This window comes from Anthonomus grandis, chromosome 7 (genome assembly GCF_022605725.1).
Source record: "Anthonomus grandis grandis chromosome 7, icAntGran1.3, whole genome shotgun sequence".
Taxonomy (NCBI): domain Eukaryota; kingdom Metazoa; phylum Arthropoda; class Insecta; order Coleoptera; family Curculionidae; genus Anthonomus; species Anthonomus grandis.
This window is the reverse complement of record NC_065552.1, coordinates 25,649,796-25,666,104: the sequence shown is the minus strand read 5'-3', so window position 1 is coordinate 25,666,104 and position 16,309 is coordinate 25,649,796. Positions and strand designations below refer to the sequence as shown.

General features: G+C 34.0%; 1 protein-coding gene across 1 annotated transcript in view; it reads right to left on the bottom strand.

Moving 5' to 3' along the window:
• The window catches only part of LOC126738453 (somatomedin-B and thrombospondin type-1 domain-containing protein), a 314,135-nt gene that overhangs the window by 125,442 nt on the left and 172,384 nt on the right, over positions 1–16,309 (bottom strand). The window contains exon 2 of the mRNA XM_050443807.1: positions 11,850–12,041. Within this exon, the coding sequence (XP_050299764.1) occupies positions 11,850–12,041 (192 nt within the window). The remainder of the gene's footprint in view (positions 1–11,849; positions 12,042–16,309) is intronic.

The window sequence follows — 16,309 nt, the reverse complement described above, 5'->3', positions numbered from 1 at the left end:
AACCCACTACCAGACTTCTGTTACTTCAAACAGGGGCAAAAAGGCTGTGAACTGACAAAAAAAGTTAAATGGGCGATAGATACCTTTAAGTTGAGTTGGAGGTAAGCGAACATAGTATTTTTACCTAAAGTGGGACCCGACTCATATACGAAACCTAAATCCTTCTGACTAATCTATCTATATATAGATACATATATTAGAGACGGAATACTTCCGGCTAGCCTTCTACATGAATACCAAAGCTTACCAAACAGGTAAATCTTCCGAATAAACGAGATAACCCAGGGGTTCGAACAATCTTTGAACAACAAAGAAATTGTCCTAGAAACCTTCTTAAACACTGAGAGATCATTTGACAACACGTCATATGACTGAATCAACCATGCCATACCTGCATGAGGTATACATATTAATACATCTTGATAGGCGGTTGGGTCAACCAAATGCTAAACCATAGGAAGGTGACAGCGAGTGCCAGGGCTGTAAAGGGGAACATCGCAGGGGAGAGTACTGTCACCGCTGCTGTGGGACCTGTTGACAGCATTGGAAAGACACCATATCTTCGCTGTGGTCCTAGCATGGGGGACTATGACTCGAGGACGAGGTCAAATATCTAGGAGTGACCCTGAACAAAAGAGAATAAAAAACTAGAAAACTAAATTAATAATACAAAGAAGGTGACAAAACCTCTTAAGTACTGTAAGAGAATGTTCGGCAGATCATAGGGACTATCACCAAAAATGATTCGCTGGGTATACACAGCAATGTTAAGATGGTGGTATGCGGTTGAAAAGAGGACTGTTATTCAGACACATAAAAAAACACAAAGAACAGCGTGTCTGATTATAATAGCAGGAGTGTCTATGTCAACGACATAAACTGCTGTCCTAGAAAACCTGACAAGGCTAAGCCCGCTACATCTAGTAGCACGAGTTAAAGTAATATCAGGAGCAAAAAGGGTACTGTCGAATGGCACTAAAAATAGACAGAATCAAGGTCACACATGTTAGACAAGCCATGTGTAATTAAGGAGTGAAAGGGACCACTGGAAACAGTTGGCCATATGTTCGAAGATCGGAGTAGCGGTGGGTGTACCAGAGGATGGATAACAGGCTAGGCAAAAAAGGATCTCTGAAAAGTATTTAATGGACAGACGGATTCAATTTTTCAAAGCGCACTTCGCAATTTTCATCAATACGCTGATAAAAAGGAAAATCCACGCTGGAAAAAACATGGAAGAACGATTCTTCTTTCCGGTACAAATTTGACGTTAATGTATGAGCCGCCATCGTTTGACAAAGTTTAATTGCCCCCATTTTTGGTGATTATTAAAAGGCGATTGCAACATAGTTATTTAGTTATTAGATACTTATTGCAACATAGCATATTTTTGGAAAATGTTCTTTCAGAATTATAAGAACTAGGAATATTAGATCGGTTGCACATAATTTTCCCGCACGATGTCGTTTCCCTTGAGAAGTAAAAATATTTGAATAATATTCTGCCAAATAGATGGATTGGTAGAGATGAATCAATTCTATGGCCTGGTGAATTCTCGAACTTTGTACTGAGATATGTTGGGTTGAAAAGACTCTCTGTCATCTCCCCCAAGACTTTGCATTTACCTTCCAAACACTCAATGAATGAATATTTCTAAAACCTTTGAGTTATTGGTGAGTAGGAGCTTGAGATTTTCAGCATAAATATGATTATTTATACTGAATAGCAGAACTATTTTATATTTCCTTCTAAAATAAGCATGAATCACTTACAAGAAAACTTATATTGATTACAAGTTTTAATGTCTTTTACTTCCTTAATAAAATTATCTATTCTAATTAATCAGCAACAAAATAGCAGACGTCCGTGCAAAATGGTAAAATACAAAAATTCAATAATTACAGTATTCGCCGGGTAATCAACTTTAAATTAGCGAAAGTCGATGAAGGTGAAATAAACTAACTACAAATAAAAGAACCGCCTCTTTAATCTTATTAGAGTGTCTTCGGCTGAAAAGCGATTGCTTTTAAATTCATAAATAACCGGATTAAATAAAGTTTGTATTTAGATTAAATTTATAACCCCATTTTATTTTTGTCAACAAAGTGTTTTCATTTCGTGTAATTAATTATGATTTAAGGGCCCTATTTTTCATCTGCTTTTTTTAGACGCATAAGCCAGCAGCTTTTCTACCGAAACTCTATACACATATAATACTTTAAAAAAAAATTAAATTTATATTTCCCGCTTAGGATTTCTATGCTAAACGAGGCTCTAAACAGTAATTGTAAAGACTTTTGTTGGTGTGTAATTACATTTAAAACGAGCAATTAGTTTTTTTACCTAATTAATATTAATTATAACTATTTTTAGAGGAAGCCGTTTTGCATATTATTTGACTGTTTTTTAGGTTTTTTTTTAGGTGTTAATGAACGAGATTGGAAAAACGCAATTTAGAATTTTAGTAATTCATTTAGTGATTAAACAGTTCGTCAGCTACTAGTGATATTGTTTGACTGGTTTTCTCAAAACTACAGAATATGTTGACCTGTAGGTATAAAAGAGGTCTTTATTATTTGCATTACAATTTTGGTATTTTGGTCAAATGACTTACTATTTGGTCTAACCGATTTGGAGCTATAGTGAGATAAATATTTTTAATTTAAGAGGTTCTATCTCCGGCACAATTGCATCAGAGTATATCAAGTGACCCTTCAAATTTTATGGAATTTTACATATAATCCGAAAATAGAATAATATATAGGGTGACCTAAGAAAAAGTTTCATACTCTTATAGAAAAAATATTTAAATAATAAAATTTTGGAATTAAGCATTAATTAGATTCTGAAAAATTAATATAAGAAAGGGAAAACTTCTATGTCACATAGTTTTGATGCTATAACCTCTCAAAGTCCAAAAAGAACAGTTCTATAAAAGTATGCCAGGTAACCCAGCATATTTGCTGTAATTTTACATAGAATTCTAGAATATAATAATATGTAGGATATCCCATTAAAAATAATAGAGATTTTAATACTTAACTATTGCTGGCAATTTTCCACTGGTTTCCTCAAAATTCATTCTTATTTGATACTAAATACGCTTTTTTGACAAAATCCTTAAAATTGCAAATCTTGTTTTATGTTGACATGATAATCCGTGAATTATTAAAACAAATTACAATATGTTTTTGATCCGCATATGTAAGTGAAGTATCTACTTCGGTATTTTTATTGGGATGCTCTATAGTATTGCAATTTTGGAGTCTACATACAATTCTACGATAAAGCTATCGTGCATGATGTGCACACATGACAGCACATGACCTACTTTGCTCAAAGAGGTTTTTCCGATAAAATTATTTGGATATTTTAAACTACATAATTTATATCGGAATTATCGGTACCTATTTAAACAATTTAAGTTTAAAATATAATTTTTATATTCTCTTACGGCTTGTTGTTATTAGTATGTACATCAATTCAGCACGTACTAAATATCAGGCAGGAATCAAATGACACCACATGGACTTTCTTGTGGGTATAAACACTGGTGTCCCAAAATTTAGTATGCGAATTTAATCGTTGCTTCTTTAAATATTGATTAATCTTAATGAAAACACCTGGGAGGTTTACGTATAAATCATTATAATCATAATGTATATAATCAGATACTTAGTTAATAATTAAACTTGCTGTTATATGCAAAACAAGTCTCTTTTGATACTGATAACGTTCTCTCAAGTCTCTACTTTTTAATTAAATGGATGAACTAAATGATCCATTCCCATTTATCTTGTTCATTCGATATTTTAATATCATTTGGATTTTTAATAAATAAAAAAATACGCATTAGCTTAAATTCTTGAGAGGCTTTACTCAGTCCAAGTGTTAAAGCTGCTGTGATATTTTTGATTTTTCTGAAGCTTTGATTGTCTAAATAACAGGGTATTCGATAAACTGAGGATTTAAAAATAAAAAATATCCGCATTAGTCTGTACATTTATCTTTTTTTTTCCAAGTAAAAAGCACATTTTTTCGAGCAATAGTTTTTGGCTAGGTTGTTGCATATGCAAATCACAGGTTAAGAATGACTGCTGTAAATTATATTAACGACAGCTCTTCTATTGATAAGTCCACTAAATATTCAGTTTATCCGAATAAAATCTGATAATACAAGGTGTTTCAGAACTATGGGATCAAACTTCTAGGGGTTGTTCAGTGCAACAGTAGAATCCATTTGAGTATAGGAACCCATGTCCGGAAATGTGTCACTACGCCTCTACGGCCCTAAGACTTGTTTAAATTTAGAAAAAATATGAATTTTTTCCATTAGCAATAAATGTTTAAAAATTGTAAGCTATAAAATTTTTAAACATGACATTGATAAGCGTTGATTTTAAATAATTGTTGTTATAGTATCATGTCAAAAGGTAAAAATAAATGCAGCAGATCCTATTTAGGTAATTAATGTTTTTTATAAATTTTAACGCGTCTTAGGGCCGTAGTGGCGTAGTGACGCATTTCCGGACATGGGTTCCTATACTCAAATGGATTCTTCTGTTGCAATGAACAATTCCCAGAAGTTTGATCCCATAGTTCTGAAACACCCTGTATACATACATATATATATACAGGGTGTTTCAGAACTATGGGATCAAACTTCTGGGGATTGTTCATTGCAACAGAAGAATCCATTTGAGTATAGGAACCCATGTCCGGAAATGCGTCACTACGCCACTACGGCCCTAAGACGCGTTAAAATTTATAAAAAACATTAATTACCTAAATAGGATCTATATATATATATATATATATATATATATATATATATATATATATATATACATATATATATATATTCTTTTAGGATAACTAAAATTTCCTCATTTAGTTTCCATTACGGAACATTCGTTAAAGCTTGATGGATCAGTTTATTTACCCAACTACACTAAATTTAGCAGATCTAGTGTCATTCATTGCGGGGTGCATTCATTAGCGACCAGAGAGACGAATGATAGATTTAATGTTATTAGTGTTAGTAAATTTGACTATCTATATTGACTTCTATAACTTATTCCGGTAGTCTGCAGGTATATGGGATTTGTATTTATTTCTCTCCGGTGTGCTTGATTGTACCAAACGTTGATTATACCTGTTCAACGACCTTCCACCCGAGATTATTTGTGTTATAATATTAAAAATGTTTATTATAAAGTTATAAGTGCATCAATTTCTGATAATGAGGCTGTCTTGGCGGGATTTGATTTAACCTTGGTTTCTCAATCATCTACCAGATATCGGGGTTGATTGATCTGCAAAAAAAATCATTCAATTTCAAAATCTGAGTGAGGAGAATTAGCTTGATTCCCTCCGGGTTGTGGGAACTTACTGGAATCTTTAGTTTCCATTTTCTAGATTAGAACTTCTGCTGGGAACATGAGATACCTATATTCTCTAAAAAAGTATGTTGGTGGAAATACTTTCTTTGTAGCACTATTTTTATGATATAAAAATATCTATAAAAAAATCATTAAACACGCCAGATTTACTTTAATAACAAAACTGCCAATTATGGTTCATTATCAATGAGATGAAAGTAAAAATAAGTCATCGTTCGCAAATTTTTTCTAACTCTCTTCTCTTTCTTCGTCTCTAAATGACTTAACTGAGTTTTATTACTCTATTGTAGAAGTGCTATCTTCTCAGTTTAATGCTTTTTTGGTGCCAGAGGATATCTAGATAGACTTGTTGGCGCCAGTAGATATTTCTGAAATTGCAGAAACCAACAACAAACAAACTTCTCAAAAGTAAAAATTCTTCTGGATATGAATAATATAATGCTATTTACCTCTTTTCAGAGAATGGCATGTCCAAGCTAGTAAAGCGGTTTAACAAGAAGAGAGTTCTTACATTCATCACTGCAAATCAAATTCTTTCCAGTTTTCAATTTGGCTTTCAAAATACAAAAGCAACATCTAATGCTATTATCTCTCTTCTAGAAGATATTTACTTAAATAAAAATGAAGACCTCTTTTCAGCAGAAATTGTTTGTGATTTGTCTAACGCATCTAACTGTCTCGACCATCATGTTACTCCAAAAGATTGGGGATTACATGTTGAGGCATTTAGCTTTCAATTGATTAAAGTCTTGACTAATTGACTTGAAAAATTGACTAAAGTCAGGGCTCTTTCAGTAAAGGTGTCTTCTAGCCGATTCGATCACTTAGAGCCACTTGTTCTGAGATTTGTTTACTTCGCCTTAGTTAAGTGGCACATTGTTTATGGAATAGCATTCTGGATTGTTGTAATACCACTAGTTTTTCTTGACTAAAAGTGTTTGCCAGTCTATAAAAAAAGGAATTCTAATGCACTTGTTTCTACTTAACATATATTACAAGGCCAGTGAATAAAAGCACTTTGGTGAAAAACTTTTTTATGGATTTATATCTTTGAATACGTTCAAGGCAATTAGAAGGGGAATAAAAGTAGTGGGGAGTATTGCTTTTAGGGAAAGCTTATTATCACGTTGTCGAATTCCTTAATGATGCTCTGTAAGGCAAACTATAGAATTCTAATAAATATTGCATATTTGTTTTCTTCTTTTTAAGTTATTGCAGACCTGCCGCTTCAATCTCTTTATCTTGCCATGATTTTGATTTACTTATATATTTATTCTATCTGCTTAGTTGTAATTATCAGTACAGCCATGTGTATTTGAAATTCTTAATTATGTATGATTTATATTATTATTATATATTATATTTATGTATATATATTTTTTGTTTTGTGGCCTTGTATAATAGATCTAAGGATTCTTGGTGCCATTTCGCTCCTTCTATATGACTTAGCAGCACCCGTTAACATTAGAAGATATTTAATTATGATGATACTACGATTTAATAGTAGTTTGAAACTAAATATTGGTACTGCTCAGTCTGAACGGTACAATAATACTAACTAGAATATTAATTTTCTAGTTGCCATTTTAAAAAGTGAACTAACGAAGAAATCCCCAATTTTCTCGAAAACTGTTGTTCATTAGATGTTTATTCGCCTTCTTATACCTTGGCGAAATGCTATCGGGAACCGCCACAAGACAATTAGCGAAAATCAGCGGATGATAACCTTATTCAATTTATTGAGCTAATTAGGTCGGCCTGCCGAAAATCATAAATGTATACCGGAGAGCAATAACAAATCAAGAAGGGTCTGAAACTGTATTATCACCCGAACGGTTTAATGATTTCGGTTTTAACGTCGCTTTAGACCTACAAGGTAAATAATAGGTGAAGCAACATTTAACCCTCGGTATAGTATGTTAAACCCACCCTCAGTTGCCTAAAATCTTAAAAATAAATAGAAGTAAGGACTCCTGTGGCGAAACAGGTAGTCGGACTGACATATAAAAGGTATATCCGAGAAAATCCGACGAATTGCTAAGAAGTTTAATCTAAAAACCGGCTTTAGATCTGGCAATAAGAAGTTCTGTTTCCAAAACAAAGCCAGAATCTACAGCAGACACCAAAATCCATCTACCAGATCCTTTGTGAGTGTGGAGACTCATATGTTGGCAAAACCAAAAGACCTTTGGCAGTTAGGACCAAGGAACATGGCAAATGGACGACCACTGGAGAAGTAGCCAGATCACGCATTGCTGAACATGCTTGGACAAACGGCCATAACATTCACTGGCCTGAAACAAAAATCCTAAGGAAGGAATCACACTGGCGAAAAAGGAAATTTCTGAAAGCTGCCTACATAACGTAAAACCACTGTCGATGTTCCCAACATATGGAGACCTCTTCTTGCAGATGCTCTCTTTATGCATCATCAGAATTCACTCCTCATTAATCCCATCAATCATATATAAGCCTGCAGAATAGGAAATTGCTTTAGCTTACACTTAATAACAGTCGGAGATACTTACCGACCAAAACGTCGTGTTGTACGAGAACAAAGATAATGTGAGTCCGACTATCTGTTTCTACATTACCATTGTCTACCACTTTCAAAAACTTATTTAAAACTATTAAGAACATTATTATAACTCCATGAACCAAATTAATTAACACGTATATTTCAGAAAAAATTTTTTTAGAAAATCTGTTCTAAAACATGCGGTAGTTATCTCGATCTTTAAAAAGGAGATAACAGTGAGGTAAGTAACTATAGATCAATGCTGTCCAAAATTGCTTGACAGTCTGACTAGCAAAGTTTTTTCTTCTCTGTAAAACAGTTCGGTTTTCGCAAGGATTTAAATACGTCTACGGAGATACTGAAGTTGATATCATATTTGCATGATTCAAGATAAAGAGTTGCATCCGGCCACTTGTGATTTGAGCAAAGTCTTTGATAGCGTGTCGCCCAATATACTTATCCAGAAGCTAACGCATTACAGATCGCGCAACCAAAGCAGACTCACTGGAACTGATTAAGAGCTATCTAGCTGACAGGTCTCATACTGTGAGAATCAAGGGCGTTAAATCTACTAGGATATTGATAACCGTCGAAGTTTCCAAGGGCTCCGTATTGAGGCTAGTTCTATTTCTAATTTACATTGAAGAGCCTCCAGAATTTGATGATAATGTGCATTTTACTCTACCTGCGAGACATGGTTCACAGCTAATAAGCTGCTACTAAATGCGAGTAAGACTCAATTAATGATCTTTACACTTCCTCATATGACTAATATTGAAAGCAGTGCTACAGTAAAATTTTTGGGTACCTGAACTGAGATAGGATGCCAACACAGAATACTGATGAAGGAACTGATTAAGAGATATCTGACTGACAGGTGTCATACTGTGAGAATCGGGGGCGTTAAATCTGCTGGGATAGTGATAACCGTTGAAGTTCCTTGGGGCTCCGTAGTGAGGCTACTTCTATTTCTAAATTACATTAAATATCATCCAGAATTTGATAACAATGTGCATTTTGCTCTATTTGTAAGACATGGTTCACAGCTAATAAGCTGCTACTAAATGTGAGTAAGACTCAATCAATGATCTTTATACCTCGTGATATGACTAATATTGAAAGCAGTGCTACAGTAAAATTTTTGGGTGCCTAGACCCTGGACTCCGATGGGATGCCAACACAGAATACTGATGAAGGAAGGTCGCGTGAAATGTTTTTTTGCTACGAGGGTTTACTTACTGTATCTCAATGGGGGTATCTCATAGTCTGGTCCATGAATTAAATGGCTCAAAATTCATTGGTTACACAATTGTTGCCTGGGGCCATGGACCATAGCGCAGGTGCAACTAGAGGTGTCAGCTTACAGAGAAGGGCTGTCCGAATCAGAGCTACCTTACTGAGCTGACTGCAGAGATGCTTTCATTTACTTTAAAATACTAACAGTGCCTTATCCCTTAAGATTGGAAAATCTAAATTATATTAAAACACATCTTGATGACTACCTCAAATATGAAAAGGTGCACTTATATAATACACGAATAATGCCTCTGGCAACCGGAGGTATCGAAATGGCCTCGGTTTGCTGTTTTAGACTTTATTTAGGACTCTAATTTTATTTTGTATTATCGTTATGTACTATCATTGAGTACTCTCTAAGTGTTTAAGCTTTATTGTTTGTTTTAAAACTAAGTGGTTAGGGAAAGTTAATATAAAAGTTACTGGAATTATACGTGTACTTTTAAAACGACTATAACAATTTCTTTATAAAGTAACATCTTCATTATGAACAACAAACATATTAATAGTGAATTCCATACAATATTGACAACAATTACTAACAATTAAATATAATAGTAGTTTAATTGACTGTTCTTAAATATCTCTTAGCTTATGTAAACTTTGTATGTTTAACAGGTTTGCCTCCGTTCCACGACAGATCCCAGGATACTAATAAACTACTATTTCGCCGCATTATTAAAATAGGGTCTTATATTAAAATATACGGTGGAATGAGCAGTAAAGAAGGATATTTCAAGGTTCAAGTAATGGTAGTTTAAGTGATAAGTTTTATAGAGATAGGTGAAAGAATTTTTTTTTAGTAAATACCAGTTTGGTTTCAGAATGGTTTGCGCTACACAAGATGCAATTTTGTCCCTATATTCATATGTTTTGTCTAATTTGGAATTAAACAAACAATAAATGTGTAAGCCTATTTTTGATTTAAAAAGGGCGTTTGATGTAATAGATATTAACCTAATGTTGGATAGATTAAATGACTGTGGTCTTGCCCATAAATGGATTAACTCATACCTGACCGGTACATATCAAAAAACGATATTAAAGAATGGAAATGTTTCTGTTGCGTCTAAGTCCCTACCAATTGTTAGTGGTGTTCCACAGAGTAGCATTTTGGGGCCACTTATATTTTTTGATAGCATCTTGGATGAATTTATTGGCAACCGTATAGCTGCGTTTGCAGATGATGTTGCTATATTAACGCCGAGTGGTGACTTAGAAGAACTATCTAGAGGTTCAACCGGCGCAGTTGACCGAATAATGTGTATCAGTAGCAGAAACAGCCTAGTGAGTCAAAAACTGATATGATATTTTTTAGTCTTACCGATTTGAATAAAAGCTTGCTTATTAAAATGCATAAAAAACCATAAAACAAAATAAGGTTGTCAAGTACTTAGGAATATTAATCGATTAACATCTTACTTGGTCTTATCATGTAGATATGGTTTTAAACAAATTATCAATTTATGCCTATGTGATCTGGCAGTTACGTAATAAAATCGATATTGGCCTGATATTACTATTGTTATGTCCAGTTATGTTTGTCATGTGGCATAATGTGTTGGGGTAACTGTTCTAGAACTGGTAAAGTTCTTACAGCCCAGAAAAAATAATTAGAACTATCTTATTTAAGCGTTATACATTTTATTGTAGAACACTCTTTCCAGACTTGGAAATTATGCCATTTCCTTGCCTATTTATTTTCAACTCGGTCATGAATATAAAGCGTAAGCTGTCTGACTATGCTTTGTCTAGAGGTATCCACTAAGAACTCAGGGTTAACTTAAATTTGGATTTACCCAAACATAAATTAACCAAAGTGGCAAACAGCCTAGTAATTTTACCAATTAAATTATACAATAATATTCCCATTGAATTAAAAAAAATTAAAAAGGTTAATAATTTCAAAGCTTCATTAAAAAGAATTTTAATTAAAAATACCTTTTGTACGGTAACAGAATATTTAAATTGCAACGTCTCGTATTTACTCCTATAATTCGTATTTGTAGATTTTTTATTGTTTTTTCGTAAGGCCTTTTAAAAGTTGTATGTTTAGGTCTTATAAATTAATTTTTTGACATTATCCGATACTTATTTGTATGAGTCTATGGAAATAAATACTTGAAGTCTGAAGTATTGAGAATTGATTGAGAATTGAGACTGGCGTCCATTCACAATTTTATGTGTGTCTTTTGAAGACTCTTATTATAGTCCTGCTCTTTTTTTTATTACTGATTGATTTAAGTTGGAAGTGATTTAAGAACTGTATACACTAATTCCATTGATGTTTGCTGATTCCATTGATGTAGTGGTTGAAGTTGAGTTTTTGAAAGATACTTTCTCCCTCAGGAGAATGGACTTTTTTTCTTAATTGTGATTCCATAGAGTCAAGTAAAACTCCAACAATGACCCATCTATGGGTTGTATTTGAATCTAAAATCACATTTTTTCGTGGCTTAAATGAAATTACATTAATAGCGATTTGGAGCTTCCTTCTGTCCTGTAAACCCAGTCTAAAATAATATTGCTCCATTGATTTCTGTATTTCTTCATCAATTAGATAAAGAGAAAGTAAAAGATATATTTTCAATAAACGGATTTTAAAAACCCAATAATACTCAAAAAATACTTACCTTTAATTGCGGGATCTGGATGATGAAAGCAAGTGGAAACTTCGCAGCTACGCCTTTGCTCCAGACTTGGACAATGTCGTCCACCATTTTGAGGCTGCATTCTGATCGACCTGGAGCGAAACATTGTACCAGGTCCACAATCAGCATCGCATGATGACCATGGACCCCAAGGGGTCACCTGACAGTCTACCACTGTGAAAAATTAAAGCAATATGTTATTTTACCTCCTAAGTCCTAAAAGTAATTATTTATAATATACCTGCGTAAATAATGTGCAGTTTTAGAAGTATAAATTAAAATTAGATTTTTAAATTAATTTGCGCTATATATCAGCCACTCACTGTGCGAGTTCCAAGCAAGTAATAATTACTCCTTTTGCATAGTTTCACAGGTACATAATTTATTCTAATTACAAGAAAACTGTAACAAAACAAAGACGGATAACGAATAGGCTTAATATCTCAGCCCCGGTAAAGTGTACTGGAATCCCAGAAGATTAATGAAGATTTTAGCGAAGAAAATGTCAGCAAAGTATTATCGAATCTTGTGCGTTTAAAATTTCAATATGGTTAATGTATCTTTAATATTACTCTGAATTTCGTTTCGTGTTATTTGTTTACGTGCCTTTTACCATGATTGATGGGCGCACTGCTTAGAATAAATTGGAATTTAATCTTGCAGTTGCAATACATTTTAATTTTAGCTCCAATTTATGAAAGCGAAAGTAATCATAAAAATAAAATATAGCTGTATATGTAAGAAGTGTGTAAAATGATTTTTTTTGTGATGAAAGGGAAACTTGTCGTATGAGCCGTAGACAAATGCGACAATTCCCATGACTACTACAGGGTGTAACGTTTCACTTTACACACCCTATTGCGGGTTGGCGGGTGAAATAAGAACCATTTTAATCAATTAAGGGTTGCTTAAAATTTGGGTTTGTGTTACATATCCTAAATAATTAGAGTCCACTAAATGTCACTTTAATGGATTCCAAAATAAACGCCATAAATGATATTTAAGCCTTGCTAGGCGTGCCACTAGCGCTGGTGCATAACATATTCAGTCAGTTGTACTCTTAATGCTAGCTTTGTCCCACAAATTGTTGTTATTTTTATGTTTTAGTAATTTGAAACTTGGAAGAAAAAACACCTTAAAAGCTCTTGAGCAAGGGAGCCGTGGCAATTAAGAACCCTTTCCTAGCTGTTAAATCATTTGTAAATAATATGTATCTCTTTTGTAAATTGCATATATGCTTTAACATCATACCTATCAACTATGGTTCGTTAAAAAACACTGAGTATTTAAAAATAGTCTTGCAACTAACAAAAAATGTAGTGAAAATATGCACTTCTTCTAAAAAACTAATCTGTTTACAGCTCGTTTCCGATGAAATTTGAAACATTCAAAGGTGTTTAGTTTAAAGAATTGATTTTGTGTAACATTGGTAAATAATTTCGCTTGCTTATTGACGATTGTCACCGTTTCTTTGCTGGTATTTCAATATTCTTTAAAATGACTAAAACAAAAGAGTTATCGGTAGAAACAAAAGGTATTATCATTGGACTTCTTAAGGCTGGAAAGACTAACCGTCAAATTTCGACGGATTTGGGAATTCCAAGGCAGACTGTCGATTATAATGTTAGGAAATTCACCAGAGAAGGGACTATAAGCAACAAACCTCGATCGGGAAGGCCAAAGGCAACAAGTTCAAAGGAGGATTAAAATATTGTAATTACAAGTAAACGCAATACACGCCTTACCGCCTCTCAAATCACAGCAAAAATCAACAGAGCGAAAAAAAGCGGTCAGTGTTTCGACAGTAAAACGGCGACTTTATAATGCTGGTCTTAAAAGGTCGTTTAGCTGTATCAAAACCACTACTGAAGGATGTTAATAAGAAGAAAAGACTTGAGTAGGCCCAATCACACAAAGAATGGACCATTGATGACTGGAAGAAAGTTCTCTTAAGTGACGAGTTGAAATTCGAGGTTTTTGGAACGAAGAGGCGAGTTTTTGTTGGCCATTATGCCAATGAAAGGGTCGCTGAGAACTGTACGGTGACCTCAGTTAAACACGGTGGTGGTTCGGTGATGGTGTGGGGTTGTTTCGGAGGATCTGCAGTGGGCGAAAACTTCATCTTTCAACATGACAATAACCCCAAGTACACGTCAAAATTGTGCAAGCAATATTTAGGTCAATTACAAAGGCAACATCTTCTGAAAGTTATGGTATGGCCCCCACAATCACCGGACCTCAATCCTATCGAATTACTCTGGGATGAACTGGATAGACGAGTGCAAAAATCATGCCCCACATCAAAAGAAGATATTAACTAGCACAAATAAATACAAAGCAATTTGGCGAGTTGAGTTTTGTAACGACTGAGTTTTGTAATGATGTCAGTAAGTATTTTGTCATTGTAACAATCATTGAACCTGCTTGCCTTTTTTGAATTAAATATGTCATGCTTTGAGGGTTGCAAGTACTTCATCAGTCCTATTAGAAAATTATTACATATTTTAATTTTAGTATTAATAGTATCAACTTGCTTCAATTGTATCTTAGTTGATAGCTGATGAGACTAATATCAATTGTAATACTGTCAGAAGCTGCGAAATTTATAATTTTTGTGGATAATGCTACATTGAGAGTAATGTGTAAGTTCCAACAGAAAGCTGAGGAGAAACTGACAGAAGCACGCCATATTGTTGAGGAATGGTTTCTGTCGACTGTCAAATATTATTAAATATAGAACAAACCCATAAGGAGTGATGTCTTTTTTCTGCAGAACATTGCAGTCTGTAATGTCAAATGCATCTTTATTGGTATTATATGTTCGGCACATTACATGAATTGGCGAGGAACATAATTAATTTGTTCTTACTCTTGGTAAGGCAAAGGTGTGATTATTACGAGGGAATAAGCGCCCCCAGGAAATTTAAATTATTCAGAAGAGAAGGACAGTCAAAATAGCTGTTTAGTAGCTTAAACAAAAATATTTGCGAAAAACAGCTTCGCCTGGTTGAGAGTAATTGCAGACCAAAAACTTTCAGCAAATCATCTTCTGGAAATCCCTGGGGTGGGTAAACACCTTGAGTTTTGAAATACAAGAGCTTTAGAAATCTTCTTTGAACTGCTTCAAGTTGTTGACTGTGTGTATTATATTCCGGAGACCAGACAATCGAGGCATACTCTAATTTCGATCTAACAAATGAAAAGAATAATGTTTTAAGTGTCTCTATTTTTTGAAACCGGCTACTAAGTCTGGCAATGAAACCTAGGGTTTTAGTTGTTTCAGCAATTATTATTTCGTAGTGCTTAGTGAATATTAGGTTGGAATCAAAGAATATGCCTAAGTCACGGAAAAAGTCGGATCTAGTTAGCGCTATGTAATTGATAGAGTAGTTAACGAGAATTGGATTAGTTTTTGATGTGAAAGAAAGTACTTGACATTTGTTGATGTTCATTTTTAGATTGTTTATATTGCAACGTAATTAGAGTATCTAGATCTTCTTGAAGGGTGAGACAGTCGTCAGAGGAGTCAATACGGTGGAGAAGCTTGAGGTCATCGGCATACAATAATACCACCAACAATAGAGGACCAAAGACCGATCCCTGAGGAAAGCCGGACATTGAGAGATAGTCGCTTGATAAGACGGCATTTACACATACAAACTGAGATTGTCCTGAAAGCCATGATTCTAAAAGCTTAAGGAGATTATTAGAGAAACCAAAAGACTTGAGTCTAGGCAACAAAATTTCATGATTCAATTTATCAAAGGCTTTATATAGGTCAGTATATATTACGTCTAGTTGGAAAAAGGAGACTAAAGTTTTCGCGATCAGTTGAAATGTAATTACGAGATTCGTTGTTATTGAACGTCCTTTGAGAAAGCCATGTTGATGCGCGGAAATCTTATTTTTTACTTGATGAATTATTCTATTATAAACAACAATTTCCAAGCATTTAGCAAAATTGTTAATAATTGTTATCGGTCTATGGTCGGTGACATCCATCCTTTTGGATTTTTTGTAAATAGGACTTACTCTTGAGCGCTTCCAGATCTTAGGAGTAGATTAAGTTAACAAACAAAGATTGAAAAGAAAAGTAAGTGTCTTGGCAAGAACAGCAGTGCAATTTCTTAAAAGAAAGGCAGGTAAGAGATCTGGACCACTTGCCATTTTATTATTCATGGATTTTAAGGTGTGAAAAACCTCATCTTTTGAGAAAGATGGGATATCAATAATAGGATAAATTATTCTTATCAGTAAGATTGTTTGTGTCAGGGTTACCTCTTGTGTTAAAAGATTGCTGAAAGAAATCTGCAAAGGCATGTACACATTCAGTAGTGGAGTTAATCTGATCATAAACCATGGTATCAGGGATACCATTAAAAGTGAAGCATTTAGAGTTTATATAAATCCAAAATTTGTTCATACTATCGCTTATTTGCTCT